At 54.2% G+C, this 15,755-nt stretch overlaps 1 protein-coding gene across 1 annotated transcript; it reads left to right on the forward strand.

The window, feature by feature from the left end:
• Positions 1 to 474: 474 nt before the first annotated feature.
• CLEC2L (C-type lectin domain family 2 member L) lies at positions 475 to 15,236 on the forward strand. The gene is made up of 5 exons (XM_043589701.1): positions 475 to 679; positions 9,205 to 9,279; positions 11,465 to 11,631; positions 12,570 to 12,670; positions 14,600 to 15,236. The coding sequence occupies exons 1-5, from the start codon at positions 490 to 492 to the stop codon at positions 14,709 to 14,711; spliced, it is 645 nt and encodes a 214-aa protein (XP_043445636.1). The 5' UTR covers positions 475 to 489; the 3' UTR covers positions 14,712 to 15,236.
• Positions 15,237 to 15,755: the final 519 nt, after the last annotated feature.

Genomic DNA, 15,755 nt, shown 5'->3' on the forward strand with positions numbered 1-15,755 from the left:
GGTGCATGCTCCGGATTAGAGGACAGGTCTCCCGGCTCCAGGATCCGCGCTCCTCTCTCTGCAGCATCTGGCATCCTGCCAAGGGAGCGGGTGGCCGGCGGGGCCCGGGGCTGTGGGGCTGTCCCTGTTCCTCGGCGCCTCCTCCCTCCCCGTCCCCTCCCCGTCCCCACCCCCACCCCCCCAGGCGCCACCCCGCCAGCCCCGCTACCGCCTGCCTCCACCCGCTCCTCCCCGTGCCCCGGCTGTGCGCGGAGGCTGCGGCTCGGCCAGGGCAGGCGCGGCGCGCACGGCTGGCGGAGGCGGCGGCGATCGGGCACGGGGGTCCGGCGCGGGGAGCCGGGCTCAGCCCCGGCCTGCGCCAACCGCGGCCCTCGTCCACCCGAGGCCGGCCTGGGGGGCCCGCAAGGCGCGCGGAGCGCCGAGTGCGCGTCGGGCTGGGCCCCGCACCCCGGCGCAGGAGCGCGGGCGCGGCGCGGCGGAGCGCCGGGCATGGAGCCGGCCCGGGAGCCCCCCGCGCGGACCCGGCCGCCGCCGCCCCCCGCCGCCCGTCCCGCGCCCGCCCCCGCAGCGCCCAGGCCGCGCTCGCCGGCGGAGGCGGAGGGCCGCGGACCCGAGGGGCTGCTGCGTCGATCGGGGTCGGGCTATGAGGGCAGCACCAGCTGGAAGGCGGCCTTGGAGGGTAAGCGCCGAGCGGCCCTCCGTCCCCCGGCCCGGGACCCGGGACCCGGGAGGCGGGTCAGAGTCACCTTGGCCGAGCTCCCGGAGGGAGGGCGGGAGCGCCGGGAGGATTGATTTCAGGGCAGTCAGATGCCACATGGCGGAGTTGGGGAGGACCGTAGCTAAGGACCACTACAGTTACAGCCTTGACCCTACCTAGGCAGCTGACCCACTCTTTGACCTTGGGAGCGGGTTTCATGCTCTGAGCCCCAATCTCCTCCAGAATGAAAGGGGGATGGTTCCTGACCGGTCCTCACCTGATGTGCACGTTGAGAGGGTGGCTTTGATCTGTAGTGGTGGAAATGTTTTGGGCAAAGTGACAAAAGCTGTAGACGCCGGAGAAGGTGCCCCTGCGCTGTGGGAAGGGGAGGGGGCGCTGGCGGTGACGGGGCCACATAGGGAGGAGAGAGGTGGAGAATATGCTTCAGGCTCTTCCTGGCAAGGTCATGCGTGCCACCTTCCTCTTCCAGTCAGATGGGCTCAGGGAGTGACCCTGGTCAGCCAAGGGGGCAGTAACCAAGTGGAAAATAGAATTCAAGTTCATGAGCTCATTAGGGAAACTTTGTGGCCCCAGGGGGTGTGTGGTGTGGGAGATGCTAGAGTTGTCAAGGGAGAGGGCTGGCCCTCTGGACTTCTGGATATTCCTGACGCCCCCAGTCCAAAGGCTGAGAATCTGGGCAGCATTAACTAGGGAAGCCCAGAGCCTGGGTCACCTAACCCTTGGGGGCAGAGTATTAGAAAAGGAAGACTTATGGGGCACCTGGGTGGCTCTTGTCAGGGACTCAGATCATGATCTCACAGTTGGTGGGTTCGAGCCCAGCATCAAGCTCTGCAGTGACAGCACAGAGCCTGCTTGGGATTCTCTCTCTTTCTCTCTCTCTCTCTCTCTCTCTCTCTCTCTCTCCATCTACCCTTCTCCCTCTCTCTCTTTCTCCCTCTCAAAAAGTAATAAATAAGCATAAAAATGAAAAGAAATAAAAGAAAAGGAAGCCTTCTTGGAGTGGAGAGAAGGCAGGGTGCCCCAGGCTCGAGGAATGACATGTTCAGGGGCCAGGTGGCCAGAACCAGCTTGTCCCTGTGGCAAACTGAACTCCAGAGTAACAGAATGGAGGGGAAGGGATGGGAAGAGGTGGATCTGGAGGGTCCAGACTGTGAATGGTCACCCAGGCATTGGACTTGGTTCTGAAGAAACTGTTGAGAGTTAAGCATAGAATGAGACAGTGGATTTGCCCTTGGAAACGTGGTGGCGATCAAGAGGGGTCAGGCCAAGACCAGGTCAATGAGGAAGGTGGGGTGGTGGTCGGGGGCGAGACCTGGCCAGCGCTTGCCAGGGCAGGTACCTTGCCGAGGAGGGAGAGGTGGGGGCTGTGATATCAGCTCTTGGCCCAGAGGCCGGTGGGCTGGGGGTCTGGGCTGCCTGTGTGGGGGAGGGGCTGTGCAAACTCTGGAGGGAGGGACGGTCAGATGCCTGGGTGGTGATTTGGGACAAAGGAAGCAAAGAAGTTGGGTCACAGAATAGAAGAGCCATTGCAGGCGGGGAAGAGTAGAGTTGAAAAAAGGTGGGCAAACCGCTTTCTCTGTCGGGCATTGTCAGATTTGCCTGTGATCCCCGCATCCCTCCCGCCCAAGTTATGTCTGGAAGTTGCTCACTCCTTTTGCCTGTGAGTCTTCATTCATTCATTCATAGGCATTCCTGCAGGGTCTGCCCTAGCCTAAGTCCAGCCCCCTGATGGTCAGGGCCGCTTCAGGGGTGGTGTGGCCGCATTCAATGCCTCTGGCTTGCTGGTTCCTATTTTACCCCCGGCCCTGACTTTGACCATCCTGCTTTCTGCTCCCAACCGGGGCTGGGCTGACCATCTGCGGTTAGGCTGAATAAGGCCCAGGCCCGGTTGCTCTCTTGGGACACGGACTCTTCTACCCGCGAAGAAGCTCGCTGATCTGTACTTAGTGTCTCTTGCAGTCCAGCCTTGTCTTGCCGGTCCTTGCCTGGCTCTGCGTCTCATCTCATGCCACCTCTGGTTCTCCCCCTGGTCCCCCCAGAAGCAGCCCCACCCTTGATGTCTTTGGTCCTTGGAGGCCCAGCATCTGTGGCCTATGGACTTTTTCTGCAGGAATTGTAGTATCTGGGGTCTGAGTCCAGGGCCCCCCGGTGCTCTGAGTGTCTGCTGGGTGCTCCCTTGGCACCCCCATCTCCTGTCAGAAAAGGGGAACTCCAGGACCAGGCCTGGTCTCTCCAGGGTGTTGCTGTGCGGGCAGAAATCACAGGACGGGGGGCTGAGGCAGCTTGGTGAGGCACAAAGAACTCAAAGTCAGGTAAACCCAAGCCAGATCCTTCCACCACCATGGGCTGGCCGTTTTCAAACTTGTTTGACTCAGTTTCCTTATCTACTAAGCTAGGTAATTCCTTCTGCCTCTCAGGGCCACACAGGCGCAGGGGTGTGGGCTGTGCAGGTGACTCCTGTCACCAGCTCTCTGGACTTGGCATCCTGCGCCCGTGACGGGGGAGCGCAATTGCCTACCTTGAGTCTGCTCCCTGCCCCTGGCTGAAGTCCATGGAATGAGCCGTCAGCTGATACTGAGAAAACACCTGTGATGGGATGAGGGGTCTGCCGGCCCAGTACCTGTCTTGAGACAAGTGAGAGACTTTTTGACTTGACCAAGCTGAACGGTCGGGGCGGGGCTGTGCTCCTTTGGTACCAAGTGCCAGGCATTTCTCAAGCACCTACTGTGTGCCCCACCCCGGGCCAGAGGCTTTCATGACACGGTCCCATTTAATACCCCCCCCCCCACACCCTTCAGGGGCTGCTGAGCATTGTTACCTATTTTGCAGATGAGCAAGCCCACTGGGACAGGCTAAGCGTCTTGCCCAAGAACACAAGTTGTTTGCTAATTGTTTGCTAACGTGTGTTTGCCGGGAGGGCCTCTGACCTGACAGTTCTCGGGCTTCATGAGGCTAATCGGGAAGAACTGAGTTGTGTTTGTGATGTGTGTAGCTCTCTGGCCCAGACTCTCCAGACAACGCTGCTACCTCGCGCACGGACCTTTTTTTCCTCCTCACAGGTTAAGTGAAATTGAGGACTTCTTAAATTTAAACCAGAATTAGAGCTCACGACTTCTCGACTTTCCTTAGATGAACAATTAGCTTTATAAATAGAAAGCCAGACAGTTCTCCTGAGCAAGCCTTCTCTCCCTGTGGCTGTTAACCTTTCTTTCCATGCCCTGGCCACAGGGAGTGGCCAGGAAAGGTGACCCAGCGCGCTGCCGAGGCCTGGGTTCTAGAAAGACTGGGGGTGACAGGAGATGGGGATATTTCTGGCCGCGGGGGTGGGATTGGGGAAGAGCGAGTAGCCTGGGGGTACGGGAGGGGACGATTCTGCACATCACAGGCTATAGATTTTTCAGAGCTCACCGATTCTGAATTTTTAATGTTGAAAGTTTCTTGATTAGACATAAACCCACAACTTCCTGGTCAAAACCACACACATGCATTTAGCCAAGCCTTTAAAAATTTTAAAAATTACCAAACTCTGGATTTGATAGTTTTGAACAGTCAAGACTATGCTTGCCAGACTGTGGCCCTGACAACTTAGAGAGAGGTCAGCGGTGAGTCTCTTTTGGGCTGTGGGTGTGAGGGTGATGGGGCATCTTCCGGGTTGGAGCCAGATTTTCAGCGGTTCCTTCTAACATGAGGCTAATTCACATATATTTATAAACACAAATAAACGCACCCTCAAACTCCATCTGTTGTGGAGTATTGCATAGAAGGAATGATTGAGTTAGACATTTGTTATGGCTTGAATTGTTTTGTTTTTTTTTTACTGTATTTTTTAAAGATTTTTTTCAATGTCTATTTATTTTTGAGAGACAGAGAGACAGTGTGAGCAGAGGAGGGGCAGAGAGAGAGCACAAGCAGGGGAGGGGCAGAGAGAGAGGGAGACGCAGAATCCGAAGCAGGCTCCAGGCTCCGAGCTGTCAGCACAGAGCCCGATGCGGGGCTTGAACCCACAAATGTGAGATCATGACCTGAGCTGAAGTTCGACGCTCAACTGACTAAGCCACCCAGGCTGCCCGTTCTGGAGTGGGTGGGTTTCTAATCCAATATGACTGGTGTTCTTATAAGACCACGGTCACAGGAAGACAAGAGACACACAGGGAGAAAGTTCATGTGATGAAGAAGGCAGAGCCTGGAACGAAGGGCTGCAAACCCGGGGGTGAGGAAGGTCACCAGCAAACCCTCAGAAGCCAGGACGAAGAGAGCAAGGACTCCCCTAGCTTTCGGAGCAAGTGTGTCCCTGCTGGCACCTTGATCGTGGACTTCTCGTCCGCAGAAGCGAGACAAATAAATTGCGGAGTTTTAAGCCATGTGGTTTGTGGTGTTTTGTCACCCCAACCCTAGGAAACGAATACAGCGTTGTTTTGGATTGTCCAGCCCCACAGCCGTCCTCTGTGACAGCAGTAGTGAGCAAGGAGTCGGGACTCCCTAGAGGATCTTTTTCTGTCCACAGTGCAACGTCCAGAGCAGTTATCCCTGTGAAAGTCCCAAGAGGCTCCCTGGTTCTGCGATATCAGAGATGCACGTGCACATCCCCACCCCCAGAGAGCAGCTGTACATCCACGTGGCCTTTCCTACAAACTCAGCAGAGTTTCAGGCTAAGGACATTGTCACTCAGTGTAGCTAAGTCCCCCTCAGGTTTTTGAGTACTGGCGGGTGCTCTGTACCCTATGTAGGGAATCCAAAGGTGAGTAAAGCACGGGCTTTTCCCTAAAGGAGCCTGTGGGCTCATCATCATCGTCATCGTCATCACCATGGTGATTGCTAACACTGAAGTAGAGCTTTCTAAGCCAGACACCTGCTAAGCACTGAATGATTTCTCACAAAATTTTAGGAGGCAGATACTACTATGACCTCATTTTAAAGGCGGAGAAAATGAAGTAAAAATAGAAGCTAAGTAACTTTGCCGCCAAGTTACCAAATCATCTAGAAAGGGGCAGAGCTGGGATTTGAACCTACCAAAGTGGTTTAAGATGCTACACTCATCTTCAGCGCACAAAGCGTTATGGTGCTAGCGTGTATCGGCCTAGACGGGCGAGTAGAGAAGGGAGAGGAAGGATACATACAGGGCACTTGCCACAGGCAGTTACCAGGCAGCTCAGGGGGGATCAGCCCTACGACAAGCTGCCGTTGAGGACAACAGAGAAGGTGCAGAAAGAGCCCGGCCCCGGAGGGCACACGTGAGTCTCTGCTCTCACCTGCAGCCGCTTGCCCCTAGGCTCCTGGCCACTTGCCCGCAGAGAACTTGCTCATAGGGAGGATTCCAGAATGCCGGCTGCACCCGTAGGTAAAGATGGCAAACTGAATGCACACACTCTTTCCTTCCAGAAGCCCACTAACACATTGGTAAAGGGATTTTTAAAAGGCTAGAAGGACAATGAGAGAAGGAGAGAAGACAATAGCAACACAACTGGGAGCTAGGGGTCAATGATGAATGCCAGCTGATTCCACCGGCTGGACAAGCAGAGGGATGGCCTGAGTCACATGCAGGAACCCCAGAGTATGGAGATGGGGACACCGGTCATCACGGCAGCGAGGGAAGATGGAGCTGAAACGGGAGAGCCGGTCGAACATTTTAGAAATGATTTAGTTCCCCAGAGTCTCTTTGCCAGCTGTCCAGCATCTTCCCAGTGCTGGCAGGAGTCCGAGGCTGTCTTAGGGAGGGTCTTGAGACAGCAAGCAGTACATTTGGGAGCAAGCAGGTAAGCGGACATTTACATACTGAATACTTAGCATGGTCTCCCAGCCTCTCTGCCTGGGAGGGAAACAGAAGAGACTTCTCCGGGAATTCTGGCCCACCCAAGAGGAAAAACCTGGGGCATTCAGAAAGCCCCACCTGGTCACTCCGCTGGGACCCCACAGTTAATAAGCCTTTTCCCAGCTTCAGAGGCCCCAGTGGACTCTTTCCTCCTGCATTAATCAGGAACAAATAACCAAGGAATTCCAGACATCCGAGGAAACTCTCTGACTTGGAAACTAGAGACCAAAACAAATGAACAGGAAAAAAAGCAATTGGGAAGAAACCCAGACAATCCAAGGAGAACTAAGCTTTCTGTCCACCTCTCCTCTTTTTCTCCCCCTCCAAAAAACTATTAGCAATATCCTCAAAGAGATCAGAACAAATATGGCACCATTAAAAACAGGATGCTTTGAGAATGGGTCTTCAGAGAACAGGAGCAGACCATAGCAAAACAAAAAAACCACCCTGAAAATTAAAAATACTTGCAGAAATGGAAAAGTCAGGAGAGCAGGAAGATAAAGTTGAGAAAAATCTCCTAGGAAATAGAGCAAAAAAGGCAAAAAGATAGTTGATAAGGGGGGAAAAAAGAAAAAGAAACTCAGAGGACCAGTTCAGGTGGTCCAACATCTGCAGAATATGACTTCCAGAAAGAGGACAGAGAAAATGGACAAGAGGAAACCATTGGTGATATAATTAAAGAAAATTTCCTGAAACCAAAGGACATGAGCTTCCAGATGGAGAGGGCCCATTGATTGCCTACTTTAGTGGACGCAAATGGACCCAAACTAGGGCATGGCATGCATGATGAAATTTTAGAAGACCGAGGGATAAAGAAAAGATCCTAAAAGCTTCCGGCAGGGGGCGGATAGCAATTGATATTATTCTTTTTTTAAGTTTATTTATTTATTGAAGTGATCTCGACACCCAGTGTAGGGCTCCAGCTCACGAACCCAAGATCAAGAGGGGCATGCTCTTCCAACTGAGCCAGCCAGCACCCTTGGAAAGCAATTGATATGAAAAGGATCATGGGTGAGAATGGCTCTAGACTCTTCGAGAGCAACACTGGAGCTAGAAGACCGTTAATTAATGCCTTCAACATTCTGCAGGAGAATTCTGTCCAACCTGCAGTACTCAGGCCTCTGACTTCACAGCTCCAGGGGGGAGCATTCACCATAGGACATGGTGCGATGGTTTACCGCTGGTGGTTGTGTGGTGTGGTGGTCCTGCTCTGTCCTTTCTCTATTGGAAGATGTGCTCCACCCAAACAAGGGAGTAAACCAAGAAAAAAGAAGGCGTGGGACAGAAAGTGCAGGAGAGCCAGTACCTGAGGGAGGCAGAGAGATCCTCAGGCTGCTGGTAAAGGGAGATTCCAGGGTGGCAGGGGGGCTTAGAAGGCAAAATTAGATTAGAGAAGCTCAGAAGGGTTTGGGGGGATGCTTCTTCAAGAACATTGTTATGGGTTGGATGTTCATGTCCCCCCCTACCAAGTGTCGATCAACAGATGAATGGGTAAATAACAACAACCATATATACACATATAACATATATATGTATTTGCACAACGGGATATTACGCAGCCATAAAAAGGAATGACGTTCTGGCACATGCTGCAACGTGGATGGACCTTGAAGTGAAATAAGTCAGACACAAGAAGACAAATATTGTATGATTCCACTTATATGAAATATCTAGACTAGGCAAATTTGTGGAGACAGAAAGTAGATTTCGAGATTATCAGGGGCTGGCAGGGGGAGGTGGGAGCAGGGAATGGATGCTTAATCAGAATGGAGTTTCTGTTTGGGTGACGAGAAAGTTTATTTGTAAAACTAAAAAGACAGTGGGGATAGTTGCCCAACATCATGGATGTAATTAACGCCATTCATTGTACACTTAGTGGTTAAAATGGCAACTTTTATGTGACGTCTATGTTCTGACAGTAAGAAGAACTTTAATAGGCTGTCTAAAGTCTCAAAGGGTTCTTCCCTTAAAGATAAAATAAAAATTTTCAGTGATAGAAAAAACAAAAGGGGAGAAGGCAGAGGTATTGTGAAGAGGATAGCAGGTATAGACATGGGCAGGATTTCCAGAGGTAGCAGTGGAGGAGGAGAGCTCTGAGGGCAGAGACCCAGCCCCAGGGCTGTGAGGACGGGTTGGGTTGTTTCAAGGAGTCCATGTGGCCAAAACCGGGGACCAGGCAGAGAAGCAGCAGGAGGTGAGGACTGGAAAGCCTAACAACCACAGAAGACGGTCAAGTGCAGAGCCTTGGAAGGAGGGCTTTTAAGCCAGGAGAGGGCAGTGTCACAGATTCAGAACTGTGTTCCAGAACACAGGCTCTCAGACTTCAGCATGCATCTGAATCACGCGGAGGGCTTGCTAAAACAGATTGATGGGGCGCCTGGGTGGCTCAGTCAAGCATCAGCCTCTTGATTTCAGCTCAGGTCATGATCTCATTGGTTCATGAGTTCGAACCCTGCATTGGGCTCCATGCTGAGCCTGCTTTGGATTCTCTCTCTCCCTCTGCCCCTCCCTCTCTCATGCTCTCTCTCTCTCTCTCAAAAACAAAAACACAAAAACACAAAAAACACAGATTGCCGGGCTCAGGCCAGATTTTCTCACTATGAGGACTTGGGGCTGGCGATGGGGATTGGCGGTGGGGAGGGTGGCGGGGTATTGAACCGCTTTCTTTTCTTCTCAGACACCACCACACGTCTCCTGCTGGGGGCCATCGCAGTCCTTCTGTTCGCTATCCTGGTGGTGATGAGCATCTTGGGTGAGCATGCATGTCAGAGCATTTATGCAAGTGTATACAGAGACGCCTATATCCATATACACCCCTTGTCAAATTAGGTAAAGTCTAATTAGGTAAAGAAAGGTTCCAGACATACTACGTATTCTGTGGGGAACAAAGCACAGAAAATAGAGTGCTGTTTCCAGATGAGAGTGTAGCCAAAAATCATATAGTCACACATTGACTCCACATGTCCCCTTTACTAAGCCATGCGGGGAAGGAGCGATGTTACTTAGGGACTGTTCTGTACGTGCTTCAAGAACACAAACCAGCTTGAGGGGAGTTAGGCAGACCCTGCTTCTTGAAGGAGATGGCTGGGGGATGAGGGCCTTTAAAGATCACGTTCATTCATTTAGTGAACATTTATTGAGTCCTGCTGTGTGTCAGTCCCCCGAAATGCTGAGGACAAAAAGAAAGAAGGAAGGGAGGAAGGAAGAAAGGAATAAAAAGGAGGAAATTGCAACTAAGAACAGGTGAGGCTATATGACCAGGAGATCTGGCTGCTTTGAATGGATTCAAGTCTAAGTATGTCGTGGGTTCTGAAGAGTCTGCAAAGTGATTTCAGTGCCTCTGGCTTTAATCTTTGAGAGGCACCCTAAGACCAGAGGCGGGCACCTTAAAATGGGAGAAAAGTCCAATGACAACATCGGCTCCTGCTAAATCCTCACCTTCGGGCATGCGTGATAATCAGGGGATTTGTGAGTGTTTAGAAAAGAATATGGTGACCACTGGTGCCAGCTCAACCTAGAATAATCACTACAAATGAAATTGGTTTCCTGGTACTGGGTGTCTCAGTGCTGGGTTGGGGAGGTCAGAGCCATGCAAAGACATAGCACGTTGTGATTTTACTAAAGCACAACAGAGTCTCTTTGGAGGTCCTTGCGGAAAGGCAGTTGAAAGTGGCCTCACCATGGTCAATACTCCCAAGTGATCGCAGTGCACCGAGCAGATAAGCCAGAGCGTCGATTATTTAATTGGTGTCGGTGCGGCTATACATCCTTAGGGGCTGGAGAACCACAGGCCTGTTCTTGGCTTTGTCCTGGTCTACATTTTAACCAATCGCTCGTACGAACACAAACAAAATATGCTTACGGAATTTGTAGGTGTTACAAGGATGCTTACGATGACAGAGGAAGGATGCTTAGAAGACAGATGGAAAAAAAAATTGAAGATTAAAATGTGTCTTTCAAAACTCAGATGAGCCCATGTGAATGAGATAAAGGTGGAAGAGATAAAAATAAGATATCCATATGGACTTACAAAGTGATTTATACGAGTTCAGGACACAGGGGAGACCTGGCTTGGAAACAGATCACATGAAAACGATCCAAGCGTATGTTCTGCCGGCCTAGGAAAGTGCACGTATGCACGTACCCACTGATTCTTTTCACGGGAGCTGTCTGCAGGCAGGAAAGCCCATAGCAACTGGAAGGCAGTATGGCACTGTTGCTGGGGGTGGGGCCGCCTCTGTCTGTCCCGGTGGCAGCCTTTTGGTGACCGTGCGGACATACCACAGTGAACCAGACGGGACGGAAAAGGGTGTGGAGAGCATCTTTCGCAAGGAATTATGGAAACCTGGATGAGCGGAGTCTGGCATCTTTCTTCAAGTAGGCGGCAGAAGACGGGCTGGGCTTGCTCTGGGTCACTCCAGGGGCAGAGCCCAGACCTGGAGGTCTAGGTCTTGGGAAGGCAGGCTGGGGCTCAACACTGAAAAAGAACCTGGCAGCAGTTCAGCAGTGAAACAGGTTGAATTGTTAGCTACCGAGGGCACAGCCAATGAGAGGGGGTTGATGGTTCCCACCCTGGCCGGGGAGAGAGCGCGTGCGGCCTCTAGGTCTTTCCTAATTCTGTTTCTGGGGTTCCGAGCCTCCAGGAGTTGAGAGAGAGAGATGAGATCTTAACCCAGGGGCTAATCTGCTGTCACCTCCCCTGGCGGTTGTGGCCTTGCCAGCCTCCCAGATCTCCCTTACCGTTAATTTAGTCACCAACCTATTACCTGCCAGGCACTGTGAGAGCCGCTCACGTGGGAAGACAGCCACCTGAGTCATCACTGAAGGGCACCCAAGTCAGGCAGGGGGTGGGGGGGGGCGGGATTTGGGGATCCTTCAGGCCCAGGCAGGGGCCAGGCGTGCTGGCGGACACTGAGTCCTCTCGGTCTTCCCGGCAGCTTCCAAGGGCTGTATCAAGTGCGAAGCGCCCTGCCCAGAGGACTGGCTGCTCTACGGAAGGAAATGCTACTTCTTTTCTGAGGAGCCGAGAGACTGGAACACGGGCAGGCAGCACTGCCATACTCACGATGCTGTGCTGGCTGTGATTCAGAGCCAGAAGGAGCTGGTGAGCCCTGGGCTGGGGGGGACCTTCGGGGAGGACCACACTCCTGGGATGTGGCGTCCCCCGTGGCGTGTTTCCAGAAGGCACCCAGCCTGGGGTGTGTTGGTGGGCCCCACGGGGCGGGAGCCCGAGTGGCTCCCGTTTCTGGGGCTGTCGCGAAGGCCGATGGTTTCAATCCAAGGCCGGTTTGCCGAGCTCAACTCAGTTTTGCCAAGGGTGAGAATTACAAGTTACCAGGGCACTTGTGGATGAAGAACACGCTGGCATCTTCTACGAGTCCACATCAGGGCATGAGCTCTTACTAAATGCCCACAACAGTTTTATCAGTATAAATGTGACAGAAATGCCATTAGTCAGTCTGTGGTCCGTTTTGCATTTTGAGGGTAACAGTGGCGTGGCAATCCAAAATAGCGGATAATCTAAAAATCACTTTTAAATATATATTTTTTAATGTTTATTTTTGAGAAACAGAGAAAGGGAGAGAGGGAGCACAGGCAGGGGAGGGGCAGAGACAGAGAGAGAGAGACAGACAGAATCTGAAGCAGCCTCCAGGCTTTGAGCTGTCAGCACAGAGCCTGAAGCAGGGCTCGAACTCACAAACCACAAAATTACGACCTGAGCTAAAGGTGACACTTAACCAACCGAGCCACCCAGGTGCCCCGAAGAATCTGAGCTCAGAAGATGAGCTTTGTTCCAGGCTTCCCGGTTCAGCAGGCCCGCTCCAGGCCCCGAGGCTAGTGCGGGCCAGTGCTGGGACGGAGGTCAGCGGGAGCGCAGGGCACTCTGTGACCCCAGCTCCTTACTTTCGGGATGCAGTGAGGGATCCCCTTTCAGTGTCTGTACGTCCTGGGAGCCGGCCTTCTCAGCTGAGATTAGTCTTGGCATGTCTGAACAACCAGGAGACCTCATATGACTCAGGTTTCCCTCTTTCCTTGGTACAGGAGTTTATGTTCAAGTTCACGCGGAGGGAGCCCTGGATTGGCCTGCGCAGAGTGGGGGACGAATTCCACTGGGTCAACGGGGACCCGTTTGACCCGGACACGTGAGCTGAGGCTTCATCTTCTGGCCCCTGAGCTTAGACTGGGGAAGGCCTAGCTCCCTGGACACAACCCCCCAGAGAGAGCCCCTCGGGTCTGGGCCAGCTAGAGCCACTAACCTCCAGGTTCAGCGGCGTGTGACCGAGAAAACGATAACGGCTTTACTTCCCTGTCCTCTCCCGTGCAGCCTGCTCTGGCGGCTCTGCTGTAATGTAGCCATCGGAGCTTTCCGCCGCCAGGCTTTTTCCGTCTTGGGGGCTCCCCGTCCGTGTAGCGGCCGGTCTGCGTGGCTCAGGGTGGCTCCGAGGAAGGGCAAGACAGGACCCGGATGTTCCTCTGCATTGGCCAGAACTTGGCCACGTGACCACAGCTGCCGGAGATGGGGCCTCCGTTCCGGGCAGCTGTGTGCTGCTTAAACATTGTTATCATGGAAGAGGGGGGCTCTGAGCCCTGGGCGCTGTGCACATGGTCTTAGAGAAAACATCTCCTGAGGGTGCTGGGGGCGTGTGCAGTGGTGGTGTCCCTTGTGCGACCCAAGTGGTGTGGATGGGAGTGTGTGATGGGGTGGCAGGTGTGCCGTCTCAGGGACTGGTTTGTGGGGTGCCGGTGGCAGTGGTCGTGGGCGGTGGGGGGTGTATGTCTGTGGCAGTGGGGGGGTGATGATAGTGGGGGGGGGCAGTCCAGGCTTGGGGAAACACAGGGGAGTGCGTACAGGGGAATAAGAACCTCAGCTTCTAGTCCAGACCCGGGAGACCAGGCTGCTCACCTGATGATGGTGATGATGATGCAGGAGGGACCCCAAGGCAGGAGAGGCAGGAGGACTGACCCCCAGGGCTCCACCATGGCCTTCCCATTCGAAACTGGCTGGGGGCTGCATCAGTCGCTGGTAGCCTCTAGGGGGCGAGCAGCTCATCAGCTCCTTCCCTCCGTTCCCCGGGCTCCCTTGCCCTTCATTCTGCACCCCTCTTTGTCCTCATTGTCTCTTCCTTTTTCTCTCTTTCCGTTTCCTGCCTTCACCCCAGGCCTATCCTTAGAGCTGCTGAGAAGTCTTGCATTTTCTGCCCCTCTCTCCCCTCATCTGGAAGCTTCCTGTTCTCAGAAGCTGGGAGAGCCCCGGAGACTGGGGTTCCCAGTGTGCCGACCACCTGTCAACCAAAGGGCCTCTAGGCCACGTTTCTCTGGCACCGAGGTGGTCCTGCCTGCCACTCTCTCATGAGGTCATTCTGGTGTCCTCTCTTGTGAGACCCTGGCTCCAGCCTTGGCAGGGAACTCAGATCAGGGTGACCAATGAGGTTAAGAAGCAATACTGAAATTCACAGGAATGATTTGAGGTAGAAAGGACCCCCAACCCCCACGTCCACCGATGATGTCAGTGAATTTGTGGGCAACACAGCCTGGGTATCAAACGCTGGGGTTAATCAGGTCCACCCCTGTGAGCTAGTTTAATTCAGCTCATCTCTGCTGAGCTCTTCCTGTGCTGGACACCGCGTGCTGTAGGGGAGCTGAGATGAGGGAGGCATGGAGCCCGCTGTTCAGGAGCTGACTGCCTGGGGGGCTGGCGGGGACAGACACAGGCCCCACGAGCTGTGACAGGCGGTGCCCATGGTGTAGGCAGGTGCTTTGGGGAGCAGGGGGCAGAGGGTGGTCCTGAACCGGATACTGGCTCACGGGACAGACGAGTGAGCTAACTCTGGAAGGACAGGAAAGTGCAGTTGTGTTCAGGAGATGTCTGCGGACATCCCCAGCGTGCCTGGAGCCGTGGTGGACACAGTAGGGAAACAATGAGAGGCTGCACGAGAAAGTTCTTTTGGGGCCCAAAGCACTAGAAGGTGGCTCCGGAGGGAAGGGACAGGTCACAGGGCCTCCGGGGCCATGCAGTGACAGGCTGTGCGTGCCAGGTTCTAACTGCCTGCTCTCTTGTCTTCTGGCCCCAGATTCCCGATCTCGGGCCTGGGAGAGTGCGTCTTCGTGGAGCCCACCAGGCTGGTGTCGACGGAGTGTCTTATGACCCGGCCCTGGGTGTGCAGCAAGATGGCCTACACATGAGGTGGGTCAGGCCAGAGGCAGCTCTCCAGCCAGGCGCCGAGACCTGCCCGCCCCAGGCTGCTCTCCAAGGCGAAGCAGTGAGGAGTGTGGCCTGCACTCCGGCCCCCATTCAGGTCCCACAGCCCTGGTTCCTGGTTTCCTTGGCCCCAGGCAGGTCCTGTGGTTCAGCCGTCAAATCCCACATGCTCAGTAGTGTAGACGTCCCCCAAACACACACACACACACACATGCACGCATGCACGCACACGTCTGCACACGGTCCCTTCTCAAGTTCAGAGTCCACCCTTAGCCACCCCAACAAATCCCTCCCTGGCCCAGGCCTGGAATACTTCCTCCGGCACCGTCACAGAGTGCATTACAGTCATTTCTCCGGGGTGCTGGGGAGGCAAGGAGGGAGGCCTTCCCCTTACCGGGCCCCCTCCATCCGCCCTGTTTGCCTCGCCTGGGGCTCTCAGGCAGGCCCCTGCCGCGTCTGTGGTGCTGTGGTGTTGGTCACTGATGGAATAAAGAGATGACTGGCGTCCAGAGAAATCTGCCGCTGTTTGTTCCAGGGTCACGGCTTGGGGGAGGAGCAGAGGGACACGTTTCTGGGTTCCTGTCTGCGGGAAGGCACCACCAAGATGCACTTGATCTGGTGTGGCAGGTGGCAGCGTGTGGGAACCGAGGACGAAAAGCACATTCTGTGGCCTCAGGGCACCCCTTAATTTTGCTAAGCTACCGAGTTATTCTTAGCTGTCGGAGGGGGGTGTCCATCTGGCTCCCTCATTACTATTCCACTCAGTATGACAAACTTCTATTCACATCACACCTACTGCGTGCCGGACACCACGCCAGGCATGGGGAGCAACAGCTTTATCCCCCAAGGAGCACGCAGAGAGCAGAGGCAACAGCTTGGGAAGCACCAGAACGTTCTGGAACACAGTTGAGGGATGGCTTATCCTGCCTTAGGGGAGGAGGGGGGTGATATGAGCGGGAGGATTAGCCGTGCAGAAAAGATGACGTTCATGTTGGGCGGGTAAGAGTTTGGGAAGGTCCCGAGGCCCC

The sequence above is a fragment of the Prionailurus bengalensis genome, chromosome A2 (genome assembly GCF_016509475.1).
Source record: "Prionailurus bengalensis isolate Pbe53 chromosome A2, Fcat_Pben_1.1_paternal_pri, whole genome shotgun sequence".
In the NCBI taxonomy this organism is placed as follows: domain Eukaryota; kingdom Metazoa; phylum Chordata; class Mammalia; order Carnivora; family Felidae; genus Prionailurus; species Prionailurus bengalensis.

Bases quoted from the DNA above. Each gene is read 5' to 3' on its own strand.
- CLEC2L (XM_043589701.1), top strand. From the start codon at position 490: ATGGAGCCGGCCCGGGAGCCCCCCGCGCGGACCCGGCCGCCGCCGCCC. The intron at 9,280-11,464 runs GTGAGCATGCAT...TCTTCCCGGCAG, and splicing joins GGTGGTGATGAGCATCTTGG to CTTCCAAGGGCTGTATCAAG. The intron at 11,632-12,569 runs GTGAGCCCTGGG...TCCTTGGTACAG, and splicing joins TTCAGAGCCAGAAGGAGCTG to GAGTTTATGTTCAAGTTCAC.